The 15,890-nt window shown below is 41.4% G+C and overlaps 1 protein-coding gene across 9 annotated transcripts in view; it reads left to right on the forward strand.

Moving 5' to 3' along the window:
• The window catches only part of DOCK9 (dedicator of cytokinesis 9), a 135,224-nt gene that overhangs the window by 16,526 nt on the left and 102,808 nt on the right, over window positions 1-15,890 (forward strand). For 6 of the 9 annotated variants that reach the window (XM_068165982.1, XM_068165344.1, XM_068165590.1 and 3 more), the window contains exon 1: window positions 691-867. The exons of the other annotated variants lie outside the window; for them this stretch is intronic. In XM_068165982.1, the coding sequence (XP_068022083.1) occupies window positions 706-867 (162 nt within the window). In that variant the 5' untranslated portion in view covers window positions 691-705. Of the gene's footprint in view, window positions 1-690; window positions 868-15,890 lie in introns of those variants that run through there. 9 annotated transcript variants of the gene reach the window in all.

Here is a 15,890-nt window from a genome sequence, read left to right on the forward strand (position 1 = left end):
TAAAGACAGCCTTCAGTTCCCTTGTGATTTGCCGGAACTGATAATAGCACGATGATAACATGTGGATTTGATTGAAGTGGGTTTATACAACACTCTGGTTTTTTCCCCTAGCATCAGTGATTTAGGAATTTCCCCCTCATATTTCAAGTTTTTTTTTATTTTGAAGATTTGTGTTTTAAACACTAAAAAGCACATATAGGTCAAGCAAAATAATGTTTGCTAGTACAAACTCTGTGCTAAGCATTCTGGGAGAGTGCTTTCTTGCAGCAGATGAGGATTCTTTGTGGCTGGCAGCAGAAACTGCAGCAGCATCTTTGCAGTTTCCTTTCATCTTTGATTATGTTTTAAGGATTCTTGAAAAACAGGAGCTCTTTCCCTGACCCTCTGGAGTATCATTCAATCTCTTTTGTGGAGTACAGCACATGCTGAAATCCTGCCTTCTACAGTTGCGGTATCCTTTTCGTCACCCTCTGATTTTTGTCATCTGCGGCTGGATTTTTTGGCAATGTGTGGCTTAAGCAAATAGGATTACATTTCAGTAGCTGATGGCTTCTAGTCGAGGAACATACTGAATGCTGGATGTAATGAAGATTGTACAAAGAAACATTTCTGTGAAGCATAGGAGAATGATTCGAGTCGAGCAAAGGAAGACCTTCTGCAAATGCAATCCGGGCTGCTAGAAATGCAAGATTCAACAGATTTGGAATGGGTTGCACTACAAGTGTGGTTCTTTTTAAAGGCATTCGCACAGTTTTTGAGAGAAACTGTGGTTATATTTGTAAGCAGCAAGGGGAAAACAATGCCCTTGAATACACAGCATTCAGCTTGCCAAATGAAGATTCAGGAATATTGATTCATCCATCCCTGGTAAATACAAACTTGTTTCATTAGCAATTTTATCTAATAATTTAAAGCTAAACTAAAACCAGGATGCTGTGTTTATTTAACATATGCTGTGTACCCACATTAATATATTTTGTCCTGATATGAATGCGTGTGTGACATGTACTAACACGTGCATGCAGCTGCAATGTTAAAGCTTAGGATTCATACTGGTTGTATCATTTAGATTTGCATTGATAGCTCTGAAGAATTTGAACTCTGTACACCAGGTTGCTGTAAAAGATTGTATGCTGTTAGATCTTTCTAAACGTCCTCTTGGAATGTATTTGGCACTTCAGTTGAAATAAAACAGAGGATTATGTTATTCGGAAAAGCTAAGGAATGCATTGCTGGGAAAACCAACGTTGGATTTCAGTCGGGTTTTGTGCATTTGATTCATCTTTTTCTCTGAAACTGTGTTTAACTTACTGAGAGGGATACAGGAGCATTCTAGAAGAAAAAAAAAAATGGTTAAGGGGAGTCATAACTGTTCTCTGAACCTGCTGTGCTCTCACACATTTATTTTAGGTGTTGCCTCATGCAGGGAAAACAGGCTTTAAGGTGAGTCTGTCGTCTTTGTGCCCCCCAGGTTAATGACGCAGTTGTGCGTCAGATGCATGGCATTTAGGCTTGAGGGGGTGGAATTGCAGTAGCTACTGTGCACCCCTTGCTTCAGAATTGGGCTAGTTAAGGATTTAAATACATAATTAAAATAATTTGGAGTTACTTGTTAATTGCTTTGTCACTGGCCTAGATAGCTGGGATGAGAGGGGTGTGGTACACTGAAATAATTGGACAGATTTTGACAAGCTTGTACTGCCTGCTGTCATACCCACGCTGCAATTGCAGTTATGGAAAGCCTTTAGACATTTACAGGGCTTTGTTGTCTTTCTGCTCTTCAGGTCATTTCTTGCAGAACTCAAACACAAGAAAAAAATGTGTGTATATGTAGGTTTCTCTGTGTGTATATATGTGCATATATGCATATGTGCATCTTTATATATGTGTGTATACACACATTAGTTTACAGGAGAGAATACAGAATAATCTGAACTGTCTTCAGATGCTTAAAATAACTTATACTGTGTATTACCCTTCATGATAGTATTGCATTTTATGGATTCTTAATAAAAATAAGGATTCTTAATCAAATGAATTAAGAATATGGATTCTTAATTAAAAATAAAATGGCTTCCTATAGGTATTAGAAGCTTGTTTTTTACTGTTAGCCATTTTTGAGTTAGCCTCATACAGATGGTTGTTAGGCATTTGTTAAACTCTGGACAATGAATACTTCCAATAACTTTTGCACTCCCTTGCATTTAAGGCCTAACGCCTTTACTGTGCTTAAATTCTACTTAGTCAGATGAGTGAATGAAGAAACACTTTAAAAAAAAAAAAGTAATATGAATTTTTGTAACTTGGATTTGCTTTTCCTCTTCTTTGTTTCATGTGGTATTGTTCCTGCAATAATTTCTCTTTAGTTTAGCACTAAGAATTGATTTTGAAACTGAGAAAGTTAAGCACAAAATAGGTGTAGTCTGCTGCTTAGGAGTGAAGTTCCACATCTGTCACTTAGTGTATTGTGGTTTCCTGTGGTGGTTTGTGTTAATTATTTTTTTTTCCGTTCCAAAATTTCTAGGTGCTTTTAAATAATACTTTTATTTTTCTGTATGGCTTTGTCAGCTTGGTTTAACTGGAAGGCCTAGATCAGAATAAGTCTATTCCTGGAATAAATATCTGAAGGTTAGTATGGAAGAATGACTTCCTGCTCTCACTGTTGACTAGTGTAGTCCATAAGAACAGAAGTGAGAATTTTGCAAGAAAAAAAAATGTGACTTCGTTAAAGGGTTGCACTCCTAATGATCTGAGCTGGCACTGCACTGGCTGTTGCTTTCTGAGACATTGTCTGAGGCTAGGGAGTAGTTGCTACTGACTTAACCTCTTAACAGTGGAAATTGGAATTCTCCGAATGGGGAAAAAGGGAACAATATAGTAGTCTTAGCAGCAGTGAGAAAGGGTTTTATGAAACTTGCTCAGTATATACATAGAACTCTTCAATTATGTAATTTTTGTTCTCTTTGCTATAGAAGCTAATTTAGCCATTGCTTCCTCCTCTGAAGGAGGAGGACTTACAGGAGGAGAAATTACATTGCTACTCCTTGAGAAGCCATGCAGGAAGAAGATGACAGGAATACAGAGTGAGTTCTTGAAGAGGATTTCATGGAGTCTTTAACTTAAGAACACTTCGACTCTCTTGCAAAACAAGTGTTGAAAACCAGTAAAAATTTCCTGTGAACCAAAAGCTCTTGGGAGGTAGTTCTTGAAGGAAAAAAATTCCTGTTCTGTGAAGGAGAGGCAGAAGTAGTTGCTTTAACATTCACTTTTTGTACTTACCTGCTAATCGCCAGAGGTCAGGAGGTTCTGTCAAAAGTTTAATTCATTCTAATTAAAGTTTTATCTTAAGCAGATCTGCTCTTTGATTGCTTGAAGGAAAGGCAAAATGAAGCCTGGGTGAGACTGTATTCTTGGAGAAGTACAGTTAATTCCTCAGATATCATTAAAACTTGCAACAAAAATGCTGTATCCTGCCTTTTGGGAAGGTTTTTAACCTCTCATATGTGCTTTATCTTGCTAGAAGCATACAGTGGTTTGGGTTGGAAGGGACCTTCAAGATCTAGTTCCAATGTGCTTGCCATGGGGAGGATCACTTTACACCAGAACAGATTATATGAAGTCCCACCCAACTTGGCCTTGAACACTTCCATGGATGGGACATCCACAACTTTTCTGGGCAGCCTGTTTTAGTGTCTCACCACCATCACATGAAAGAATTTTCTTCCTTACATCTAATGTAAATCTATTTTCTTTCAGTTTAAAACCATTGCTTGTCATCCTGTTGCTATAATCCCTGATAAAGAGTCCCTCTCCATCTTTCTTATAGGGCCCCTCTAAGTACTGTAAGGCTCTTATAAGGTCTTTCAGAACCATTCTCCATGCTGAGCAACCCCAGCTCTGTCAGCCTGACTTCACAGGGTAGAACACAAGATCTCTTAGGGTCTTGGATCCATACATGTAAAAATCAATATTTTGGCAAAAATTTACAAAATTTAGTTTGAGACACTATTAAAAGTTGCATCAAAATTAATGTAAAAAGCATACTATCTCCCATAACATCCTCATAGAAAAGCTCAGGAAATGCGGTATAGGCAGCTGGTCCATGAGATGGATTGCAGACTGGCTTGACAGCAGAGTTCAAAGGGTTGTCATCAGTGGCACAGAGTCAACTTGGAGGCCTGTGGCCAGTGGTGTTCCCCAGGGATCAGGGTCCTACATCTGTGGCGAAGTAACAACATGCACCAGTGCAGGTTAAGGGTTGCCTTACTGGAAAGCAGCTCCATGGAGAAAGACCTTGGAGTGCTGGTGGACAGCACGTTCTCCAGGGGATGGCTAGGGTACTAGCTTTGGAGTTGGCAGGGCTCATTAGGAGGGCTTTAAACTAAGTTTGAAGGGGGTAGGTGAGGAAACCAGTCTCTCTGGAGAGGAGAGAGTGGAACATAAATTAGGGTTAATTGAGAAATGAACAACCTATCTGAAGTGCATGTACACCAACACACAAAGTATGGGTAACAAACACGAGAAGAACTGGAAGTCTTGGTCCTCCAGGAAGACTATGATACAGTTGCTATTACAGAAACATGCTGGGACAATTCACATAATGGGAGTACTGCACTGGGGGGTTGCAGGCTCTGTAGGAGAGACAGGCAAGGGAGAAGAGGAGGAGGGGTGGCCCTGTATATTAGGGAATTGCTAGATGCCACAGAACTTGAGGTTGCAGATGAAAGGGTTGAGTGCCTGTGGGTTAAAATCAGAGGGAGGCCTAACAAAACTGACATCCTGGTTGGAGTCTGTTATAGACCACCCAACCAGGATGAGGAGGCAGGTGAAATATTCTACAAGCAACTGGAGGCTGTCTCAGGATGATCAGATCTTGTCCTTGTGGGTGACTTTAACCTGCCAAACATCTGCTGGGACCTTAATTCAGCAGAGAGGAGGCAGTCCAGAAGGTTCCTAGAGCATATGGAAGACAGCTTCTTGATGCAGCTGTTAAGTGAGCCTACAAGGGGTCAGGCTCTGCTTGACCTGTTGTTCTCAAATAGAGAAGGGCTGGTGGGAGATGTGATGGTGGGAGGCTGTCTAGGGTGCAGTGATCATGAGATAGTGGAGTTTTCAATATGCAGGGAAATAAGGAGGAGCAGTAACAGAACCCTCACTTTGGACTTCTGGAGGGCAAACTTCAACTTGCTTAAGCAACTTATTCAGAAAGTACCCTGGGCAGCAGCCCTTAAGAACCAAGGGGTCCAGGATGGTTGCACCTACTTCAAACAGAGGCTGTTGGAGGCACAGGAACTGGCAGTTCCCATGTGCTGAAAGATGAGCTGCCGGGAAAGGCAACTGGCCTGGATGAGCAAGCAGCTCTTGAAGGAATTAAGGGGGAAAAAAAGAGGATGTATTGCCTTTGGAAAGAGGGGGAGGCAACTCAAGATACATTTAAAGATGTTAGATCATGTAGGAGAAAAATCAGAGAGGCAAAACCCCAGTTAGAGCTTAAGCTGGCCACCTACGTGAAAGACAATAAAAAACATTTTTATAAATATATTAATGCTAAAAAGAGGGGCAAGAAGAATCTCCACTCTTTATTGGACCTGGAGGGTAACATTGTAATTAAAGATGAGGAAAAGGCTGAGGTACTGAGGTGCTAAATACCTTCTTTGCCTCAATTTTCAGCAATAAGGCAGGAGGTCTCCAGGATACCTGGCCTCCTCGACTGGTAGATGGGGTCAGGGAGCAGTGTAGTACCCTTGAAATCCATGAGGAATTTGGGATTTGCTGAGCCACTTGGACGCTCACAAGTCCATGGGACCTGATGGGATCCATCCTAGGGTGCTGAGAGAGCTGGCAGATGAGCTCGCCAAGCCTCTCTCCATCATTTTCCACCAGTCCTGGATCACTGGTGAGGTCCCAGATGACTGGAAACTGGCCAATGTGATGCCCATCCACAAGAAGGGTCGGATGGAGGCACCTGGAAACTACAGGCCAGTCAGCCTGACCTCAGTGCCAGGGAAAATCATGGAGCAGATCATCTTGGGGGCAATCACAGTGGAATTGCAGGATGGCCAAGGGATCAGATCCAGCCAACATGGATTTAGGAAGGGCAGGTCCTGCCTCTCCAACCTGATCTCCTTCTATGATCAGGTGACTGCCTGGTGGATGTGGGGAAGGGTGTGAATGTAGTCTACCTGGACTTCAGCAAAGCCTTTGACACCATCCCCCACAGCAAACTCCTGGCCAAGCTGTCAGCCCGTGGCTTGGACAGCAGCACTCTGTGCTGGGTTAGGAACTGGATGGAGGGCCAAGTCCAGAGAGTGGTGGTGAATAGTGCCACATCCAGCTGGAGGCCAGTCACTAGTGGTGTTCCCCAGGGATCAGTTCTGGGCCCCATCCTGTTTAATATCTTCATTGATAATCTGGATGAGGGAATTGAATCAGTCATCAGTAAATTTGCGGATGACACCAAGTTGGGGGCAGATGTTGATCACTTAGAGGGTAGAAGGGCTCTGCAGAGGGACCTTGACAGGCTGGACAGATGAGCAGAGTCCAACCATGATGTCATTTAACAAGTCCAAGTGCTGGGGGCTGTACTTTGGTCACAACAACCCCATGTAGTGCTACAGCGGGAGAACTGCCAGGCAGAAAGGGACCTGGGGGTGCTGATTGATAGCTGGCTGAACATGAGCCAGCAGTGTGCCCAGGTGGTCAAAAAGGCCAATGGCATCCTGGCCTGCATCAAGAATAGTTTGGCCAGCAGGGAAGTCATTCTGCCCCTGTACTTAGCGCTGTGTTAGGCCACACCTTGAGTCCTGTGTCCAGTTCTGGGCCCCTCAATTTAAGAAGGACTTTGAGACCCTTGAGCATGTCCAGAGAAGGGCAACAAGGCTGGTGGGAGGCCTTGAGCACAAGCCCTATGAGGAGAGGCTGAGGGAGCTGGGATTATTTAGTCTGGAGAAGAGGAGACTCAGAAGAGACCTTACTGCTGTCTACAGCTACCTGAAGGGAGGTTGTAGCCAGGAGGGTGTTAGTCTCTTCTCCCAGGCAATCAGCACCAGAACAAGAGGACACAGTCTCAAGCTGTGCCAGGGGAAGTTTAGGCTCGAGGTGAGGAGAAAGTTCTTCAGAGAGCGTTGTTAGCTACTGGAATGGGCTGCCCAGGGGGGTAGTAGAGTCACCATCCCTGGAGGTGTTTAAGAAGGGACTGGACATGGCACTTGGTGCCATGGTTTAGTAGTCATGAGGTCTGTGGTGATATGTTGGACTTGATGATGCTTGAAGTCTTTTCTAATGTGGCCAAGGGAGCAAATGGTATCCTGGGGTGCATGAAGAAAAGTGGGTCCAGCAGGTCTAAGGAAGTTCTTTTCCTACTGTACTGTACCATGGTGAGACCACTCCCAGAATACTGTGTATACTTTTGGGTTCCCCAGTTCAAGAGAGACAGAGAACTGCTGGAGAGAATCCAATGGAGAGCCATGAGAATGATTAGGGGACTTGAGCATCTCCCCTATGAAGAGAGACTGAGATCCCTGGGGCTGTTTAGCCTTGAGAAGTCTGGGAGGGGATCTCATCAATGTATAAGTATCTGAGGGGAAGGTATCAGGTGGAGAGGGCCAGTCTCTTGTTGGTGGTGCACAGTAATAAGACAAGAAACAATGGATTCAAGCTTGAACGTAGAAGATTTCACCTCCATGTGAGGAGTAACTTCTTTACACTGAGGGTGCCAGAGCCCTGGAAAAAGGTACCCATATAGGTTGTTTAGTCTCCTTCTCTGGAGACTTTCAAAACCCACCTGGATGAACTCCTGTGCAGACTACCCTAAGTGATCCTTCTTTGGCAGGCGGGTTGGACCTAATGATCTCTTGAGGTCCCTTCCAACCTCTAATATACTGTGAGGTTTTCATTAGATGTCTACCTAGGGCATATTTATTTTCTGCAAACATAGGGAAAATGTGGCAATGCCAGTGACGAGCAGTGTGAGCAATCTGGCAGTGCAGGCCTAGAGCCTGACATGGTGGTAGGCCATGCTCAGCATAAGTGCAGAGCCAGCTAGCAGTGTAGCAAAACAGTGCTGTGCCTGCAGCATGTAACTAAAACAAGACACTGGTAGCTATAAACACGGAAAGTTATCTTGGGACACAGGACATGCACCTGCATCAACAACCTCGTTGTGTCATTAGTAGTTGGACCAATAATCTATAATAGTGCAATGTGTGGTCACTCATTGGGAACCAATGGAGCTATGCCAACAAGGCACTCCGAGTTTATATAAGTTCTAGCAGTTCCCTTCCTATGCACTTCTGCCTTTCCTGTCTCCTGTTCTTCTTCACTTTACTGTGCTATACTTGCACTACAGGCCTGCTCCATAGGCCTGCACCTCAGACCTGCACCATCGGCCTGCAACACTGGAACAATAAAGGAACAATACTCGATCATATTGGTCAGCTGTATTGATTCCTATCTCCGTCATCTACAGGAAAAATACTCTAATTTGTTTAATTTTATAGTAAGTTGAATGATCTTTTTCTAAAGTATTAGCTTCTATGCTTGATCTATATTACTTAGTCTGTTTTGATTTTTCTTACTTATTTTTAAAAATCCATTCTCAGCATGATATTGCATGTGATTTCTGCTGCATTGCAGTAACTTAAAGCTAAGAGGACTTTTTTTACGTGACCTTTATTTTTATAATTCAAATTCCTTTTTTTTTTTTTTTTTTTTTTTTTTGCAAATCGTTGCATAACCAATGAGTGAGTTCTTACTATGTGGTTTAGGGGCTGAATGGCTTTTACACATGTCATGCAAAACCAGAAAATGATCAAGGTAGAATGATGTGGTTACAAAACTAACAACATTGTAGAAGTTCAGCTTTGATAATCAGCCCCTTGAAGTATTCAGTGGAGGAAGAAGCTAGGTCAGTGTGCTAGCAACACTGGTGGAAGACATAGAAAATTCTAAAGTGAGTTGACTGTAGGACAGAAACATTTTTCTTTATGTTTATCTGAAAACTGCAGAAAGCTATTTGCTTTCTTTCCACGTTCAAAATGTTTTCTGCTCAGTTTGCTTCTAATTGTATATTCAGCATTGCCATTTCACTCATTAAGCTTTAGAACCTTGTAGGTAGGTAAACCTACCTGAGGTATTTTAATAGCTGGAGTGTGTGCAAGATGTGGCCAAATAATTTTAAGTAGTCTTCTAATTTATTGAGTCTGATGTGAAAAATATCCTTCATTTGAGTAACTGTTTCTTTGTTTGTGCTTACGCAATTCTGAGATGAAGTGCAGGTCATTTTGAAATGGTTGTATGTCCAGCTTTTAGTAGAATAATTTAGGTATTTGCTGGAAACAGAACCACTAACCTTTTATTTTAATAACTGCAGTTTCTTAGTGTCACCTGTTGACTTGACAGCAGCGTCAGCATTAGGCGTTACTGAGGTTTTGTGTGACTGTGCTTCCTGTGCTGCTTATGAGTCATTTGGTTTATTAATAAAATCTGATATCTTTGAGATACACCAAAGTCTGGGCATGGCAGAAGATTAATGACAACAGTGAGCTGTGTCATTCTGGAAATAACTCCACAGCAGACATTCAAGTTGCAACTATATTTGTTTCAGAATCATACTATATTCTATGTGTATGAATATTTTTTTTCCCAAAAAGACTTTTCTTGATTTAACACAGGGAGTGTTTAAAATAAACCTTAAAACATTCATTTATTAGAAGGCCTTATATATTAAAGCCTATTCTTGCTGTCTAAATTGACAAATTAATAAAACTTTACTTATAAGTAATAGAGTTTTGTAGAAATAAGGTAGAAATACATAAAGGAAAGAGTTCTCAGGCAGTAATTCTGTTGAGTAAATGGAAGGTTTTATTACTGTTTTTTTTTTAATGTGCTTAAACAGCTTATGCAGCAATTCTCTAATGGTGTGCAGATAATTTGTATGGATTAGTCTGTTATTTCAGTCTCGTTACTTCAACTTGTAACTGTATTACAAGAGGCTTTTATTCATCAACAACTGGAGCATTAGACCTCATTAGGTCTCTTCATAAGGAAGAAACAGACACGTCTACAGCATCTAATTGTTGCATAGTTTCTCATGGGTCACTTGAATGAGAGCTCTTTCATCTCCTTTCATCTTACTGCTTGGGTTGTATAAAAACCTGGTGTCTTATGTGCTGGCTTGTAGTTTTGGATTACTCTTCTGATGGTTTCTTGAGGCTTTGTTGTTTTGTTTCTTTGTTTTTTTTTTTGACCTTTCATTAGACTCCATTTGGAAGAACGCTTTGAATGCCCATTTCTGGTCTCCCTTCGCCCTTTCAGAAGGGGAAATTGCAGTGTAAATTCACTAAATGTGTAGTTCCTGCAGCAAATACAGTTCTTTGAAAGTGCATACCAGAGGAATATCAGACATAGGTTGGCAGGCACTCAGTTCACTGACGTGTAGGAGATAAGATTAAGCACGCGATGATCTTGAAAGTCTCTTCCAACCTGGTTTGGTCTATTCTATTCTATTCTATTCTATAAAAAAGTCTTTAAAACTGAGGATAAAATCTAAGAGTATTTGGTCAATTCAACATGCACAAGCCATTGTTCATCTGTGACGATATAGGTTGGACTAGCATGGAAAGGTATCTGACACCAAAAGTAGGGCATTGGGTTGCATTCAGGTAGAAAACGTGTTCCCTTTGAACGCAGCAGCAGAGAGTCTTGAGGGAACTGGATATTCTGCTTTGAAAACAAGCAAAATGCCTGAAGTTAAAAAAACACCCCAAGCAACCAAAAAAAGACCCCCAGTCCAACTCCCCTACAAAAATCCACCACCACCAAAAAAAACCCTGTGAAGCCTTATATAATCTAGAGAAAATGGGTAAAATCTTATAGAGATGGAGAAGCTGCATAGGTGATGCTTTCAAGACTAGAGTCTGGACTGAATGAGCACACAGGATGACTGCTCTTTCTTCTTGATTAATACTGCCTTCTATATGCTTTAACAGCCTGAAATGCTCATTTGAATCATCTACAGATACAGGTATCCTATTTTGTCACAAAATTAAAAGCAACTAAAATAAATCTGGAAGGCAACTACTATCTCTAGCGATATTATTGTTTCTTAGAACTTCACAGTGGGAAGGCCAGGACAGGTTTGTACTTCACTTTAGAGGCAAACCAAGATGCTCTTTTACTTTAGCCCAGGCTGAGAGGTGAATCAAGAATCAACTCAAGGAGCAAAATGGCTCCTGGAAAAAAATCTGGTAAGAGTGCTGTTACACAGTGGGAAGGCCCCCGTTTCTTGCTTTGCCTGGAACAGAACTGCATATTTATGTGAGTGTTGTGGTTTGAGCCGTAACTGGAATTTAAGAGCTCAGATGGTGGCAAGACTGAGAATTCCCCCACTCCCCCTTCCTTTTTCCTGATTTGGGGGGGGGGGGGGGGGGGGGGGGGGGGGGGCAGGGAAGGGGGAAGGGAAAGAATGGGGGGGGGAAAGGGGGGTAAGGAAAAGGGGGAGGAGATATATCTTCCGAGAGATAATTTGGAGTCAGTTTGGTAGTAGAGAAGTAAATTTTTTTTCTTAAATGATATATGTATAAAACAATAACAGGAAGGGTTCACAAGGGTAAGGAACAAGGATGAATAGGAAAATATACAAAACCAAGTTTGGATGGCCTTGTATTTCCCCTGATGTATGTGGATTGCAGTCCTTTGGAGAAACATGGATGTGGCAGGGAGAAGACCAGGCCTGACCTCATGGCAGAACCAGTAAGCCAGCAGTAGCTCATGGTCCTTTTGCACAGGCGAGGCAGGAGCAAAAGAGAGAAAATGGTTGCCACACCCTACCCTTTATAGTCTTGCTGGACAGGAAGGGGGAGTGGAACAGACTTAGACCCAGGGGAACCCCTCCAGGAGGCTGGGGGAAAGGAAACAAGTCCACCTGGGCTTTCATGACCCTCCCCCTCCCAGGATGGGTGCAACCCAGCACAGTGAGATATTCTGACCTGGAATTCTGAGTCACTTTTCATCTTTTGTTTGGTGTCTGTGCTGTTTTATTAGTTTCTGATAATTGTCCGATACTACCCAGGTAGGAAAAAGAACATCTTTAGTCAATTGTTGTTCTTGCAGTCAATCTGCTTATCTATAAGGAGGTATGTAAGAGCAGCATTTCAAATCTTTCAGCAGAAGTGTGGTTTTAATCTTGAAATCTCCTAAGCTGACTGAATTTTACTGATTTTTAATATTTTTTCCTCTTCCTTTTTCTTTCCTCTCTTTTTTTCTTCTTCTCTGCAACCATGAGGGAGTCGTATTTCCCTGGAAGCAGAAAGATATCTGCTAGAATGATATGAATCAGTCACTAGTGAGTCATGCAAGAGCACCTGAAGTTGATACTTCATAGATAACTGTGCAAAAGTGTGATATGGGCAGGACTTAAGTTCATCTATATTTTGCTTAGTTCTGCAGTGATTCTCAACTTAGTTTAATTTGTATTTGCCATATAGTATGAGTCACTAAAATAAGATGCAGTGTTTTCTGAAATAGATAGTAATGTCTAGCTGAAGGGTATTAATGAGAAATTACATGCTGGTGTTAAAAACTTTACCAAAATTTTTATTCCATGAAATAGTTCTTTTAAAAAATGTTATGGAGGCACTGACTGGGAGTATCATTTAACTTAATGCTGCCACTAAAACAGGCAGGTGATTTTTTTTTCAGTCCACCTTCTTGAGTAGTAATACAGGTCTTTGCTTGGGCATTATCTTTTTTTCATTGATGCAACCTACTTGTAATACTTTTCTGTGTGGTATCTCAGCATCTTTATTCTGTATGGGCTACTTGCTCCCTGGATATGATGTTTGAGAGTTAAAATTAACTCTAATGCAAAATATGAAATTTATATGATGAATTTGATACAAAGAGATGCCTCTCCAAAGTGGGACTGTTATTCTACCTGTTCCAGAATGAGCTTAACTCTTGCTTTAACAAGGAAAGTCAGTGAAATGGGAGTATTTTAGTTATAATATGAATGTGAAAAGTTACATGATATATAGCCTACTTGTCTGTCTTATGCTTTGTCTCATTTCCCCCCCCCCCCCCTTTTTTTTTTTCCTCCTCTCTCTACTAGATAATGTACTCTCTGTTGGTTGGACTGCAAGTATTTGCCATAGGAGGAATGACTCTTCCCGACTTTCTTCTGGCTTTTTCTATTTCATCGAAGCATAGCGTGTATGATGGGAAATTGCCAGATGAAATTGCATGCTGTATTCCATCTGCTATCAGTTGGCTGAGCCTTTCTCTTGAACTTGTGAATGTATTCTTCCAGGACATTTACAAAACTTGGCAGCATTAAGATAGGTATAGCACTGAATCATCCACTGACATGTGAAATGTTATGCCTTTAATACAGCTGCAAGGCAGACTGCCAAGTGTGGAAGACAGAGCCAGAATATCTCTTACTAATACAGATGAAAGCAAGAAGTATTGGCTTTTAATGGTGCTTATTGTTCTGCTAAAGTGGATCCATATTTTCATATGAGCTACAGCTTTAAAAACTAAACCCAAACCTGAACACTCCCCCCACCCTTAAAAAGAGAAAAACATCAAAACACCTCCATAGTTTTGCAAAATTATTTAAGAGATGCTGTGAGTTACCAGGGAATTTAAAGAGCCACAAAGGACTAGAGAACAGTTGTAGGGTTTTAGTAAATGATGTTGCCAAATCCTTCTGTTTTCACATATACAGGACATGTAAAAGTCTGTTTATTCTCTCATTCTGTGTTTATTCTCTCCTCTCTCTAGCTGTTACAGGTTAAGCAACATTTCTTCTCCTACAACAGCTAATGATGTAACTGGTAGATTTAGTCAATGCTGATCTTGGCCACTCAACAGTGATATTGATGAGGATTGTAAGTGGGACTTGGAGTGAGCAAGTGCCATTAAACCAAACTGCCCAGGTTTTGGCTTGTTTCTACAGTGAGGCTGCATAGTTATTTCTTCTGTCAGAGTTCAGAGGAAATTCTCATATGCTGCCTGTTGCCCTGCAGGATGACAGGATGTTAGGGGTTGGAAGGGACCTCTGAAGATCTTTGAGTCCAACCCCACTGCCGCAGCAGATTGATTTTGAAAGTCTCCAGAGGAGGCTCCACAACCTCTCTGGGGAGCCTGTGCAGTGCTCTGTGACCCTTACAGTATAGAAGTTCTGCCCCTTGTTCTATCACAGGGAACAAGTGAGAAGAGGCTGTCCCTTCTGTCTTGACACCTAGCCCTCATATACTTATGTACATTTACTAGATCCCCTCTTAGTCTTTTCTTCTCCAGACTAAAAAGCCCTAGGTCTCTCAGCCTTTCCTCATAAGGCAGTGCTCCAGTCCCATAATCGTCCTTGTAGCCCTCTGTTGGAACTCTCTCATATGATCCCTGTCCCTCTTGAACTGGGCAGCCCAGAACTGGATGCAGTATTCCAGGTGGGGCCTCACTAGGGCAGAGTAGAGAAGGAGGAGAACCTCCCTTGATCTGCTGGATGCACTCTTCTTAATGCCTCCCAGGATACCATTGGCCTTCTTGGGCACAGGGGCAGAATGCTGACCCATGGATAACTTGTTGCAATCACTTACTCTTCATTATGTGGTTTTGAGAGCATTAGAAAAGCAAGCTTTTGGGGTGAAAAAGAAATAAGGTGATGTATGTGGGGAGCTTGTCTTTTGGGCAGCACATTTGCTGAATGAATCACTCAGGTATGATGGGAATACTGAAAATGCGTGGTTGTTTTTGGTTGTTTTTAACATAGATAGTTCCTTAAGGGTATATGATACAAGAAGTGAGCCTATTATTTGGCTATTGGAAGTAATATTAGAAGTACCTCTTATTAAAAGTAGCGTGGGAAGTCCTTCAAGCCAGTGGTTTGAAAAGAGATGAAATGCATTGTTTCCATAATAGTCTGAGTTATTTTGCAGGTAGGTCTCTATTTAGCTAGTAATTTCGTGCAATTTTGGGAGCCATGATAAAAATTCAGACAAGCAGTGACATTCGTCTTGTGCATGCATTGTTTTCCTGGATTCTCTGTTGATCCTTATTCAGGTAACTGCCCTGTGCAACAAATTTAGCAATAGCTTTTTCTTAATTATTTTTTTAAACTCCAGTTAAGTGGCTGAAAAGCACATGCCATGTAACAAGATGATATGCTTTCAGCATGTCTTAGCATCCTGGTTTTCATTGTTTGCCTTTTCAACTGTAGCGTGTTACTGGTTAAAATTTTGAAATACATCTCTTTATTAAAGTAGCTTACCTCTTTTGGCTGTCCTGTGCCTGGATGAGCACTATCTCATCTGTTGAATTTTTTTTTTTCTTCTTAACCTGACTTGTTTTTATTGTGAATTAAATTATTGAGGTAATCACTCAGACCTCAGCAGAAAATACGTGTTGGAAATGCACACTGATGTAGCAGTTAAGGTCTGTTTCATGCAGGATGTAGCTCTGGAGGTACTGCTTCATGCTTTTGTTGTTAAAAATAAAATTCTTCTAATTGTGTATGTGTGTTAGTGAAATGCAAGCTAGATATCACATTTGCTGTTCACTATGAAACAAGTAGCTTCTGTGTGGCACTTGGTTTAGTCATGAGGTCTGTGGTGACAGGTTGGGCTTGATGGTCTTCGAAGTCTCTTCCAACCTTGGTGATTTTGTGTGATTCTGTGTCTTTAAACTGATGTTATAAAAATACTGGCTTTCTTTTTGTCCCTCATCATGTTTTGAGAAGAATAGGGAGAATCGTGGGGCAGAAACTCACATCTAAACTGAATTAATGTAATCCAGATGCATACAAGAGAAGTACCTGAGCAGGATAAAGTAGTGTTGCAGTTTAAAAGTAGACTCCTTCGTTAAATTAACCATACATACAATATTTAAAAGTC

The sequence above is a fragment of the Melanerpes formicivorus genome, unplaced genomic scaffold, assembly GCF_026170545.1.
Source record: "Melanerpes formicivorus ecotype bairdi unplaced genomic scaffold, bMelFor1.0.p_v2 SCAF_1, whole genome shotgun sequence".
NCBI classification, from domain to species: Eukaryota; Metazoa; Chordata; class Aves; order Piciformes; family Picidae; genus Melanerpes; species Melanerpes formicivorus.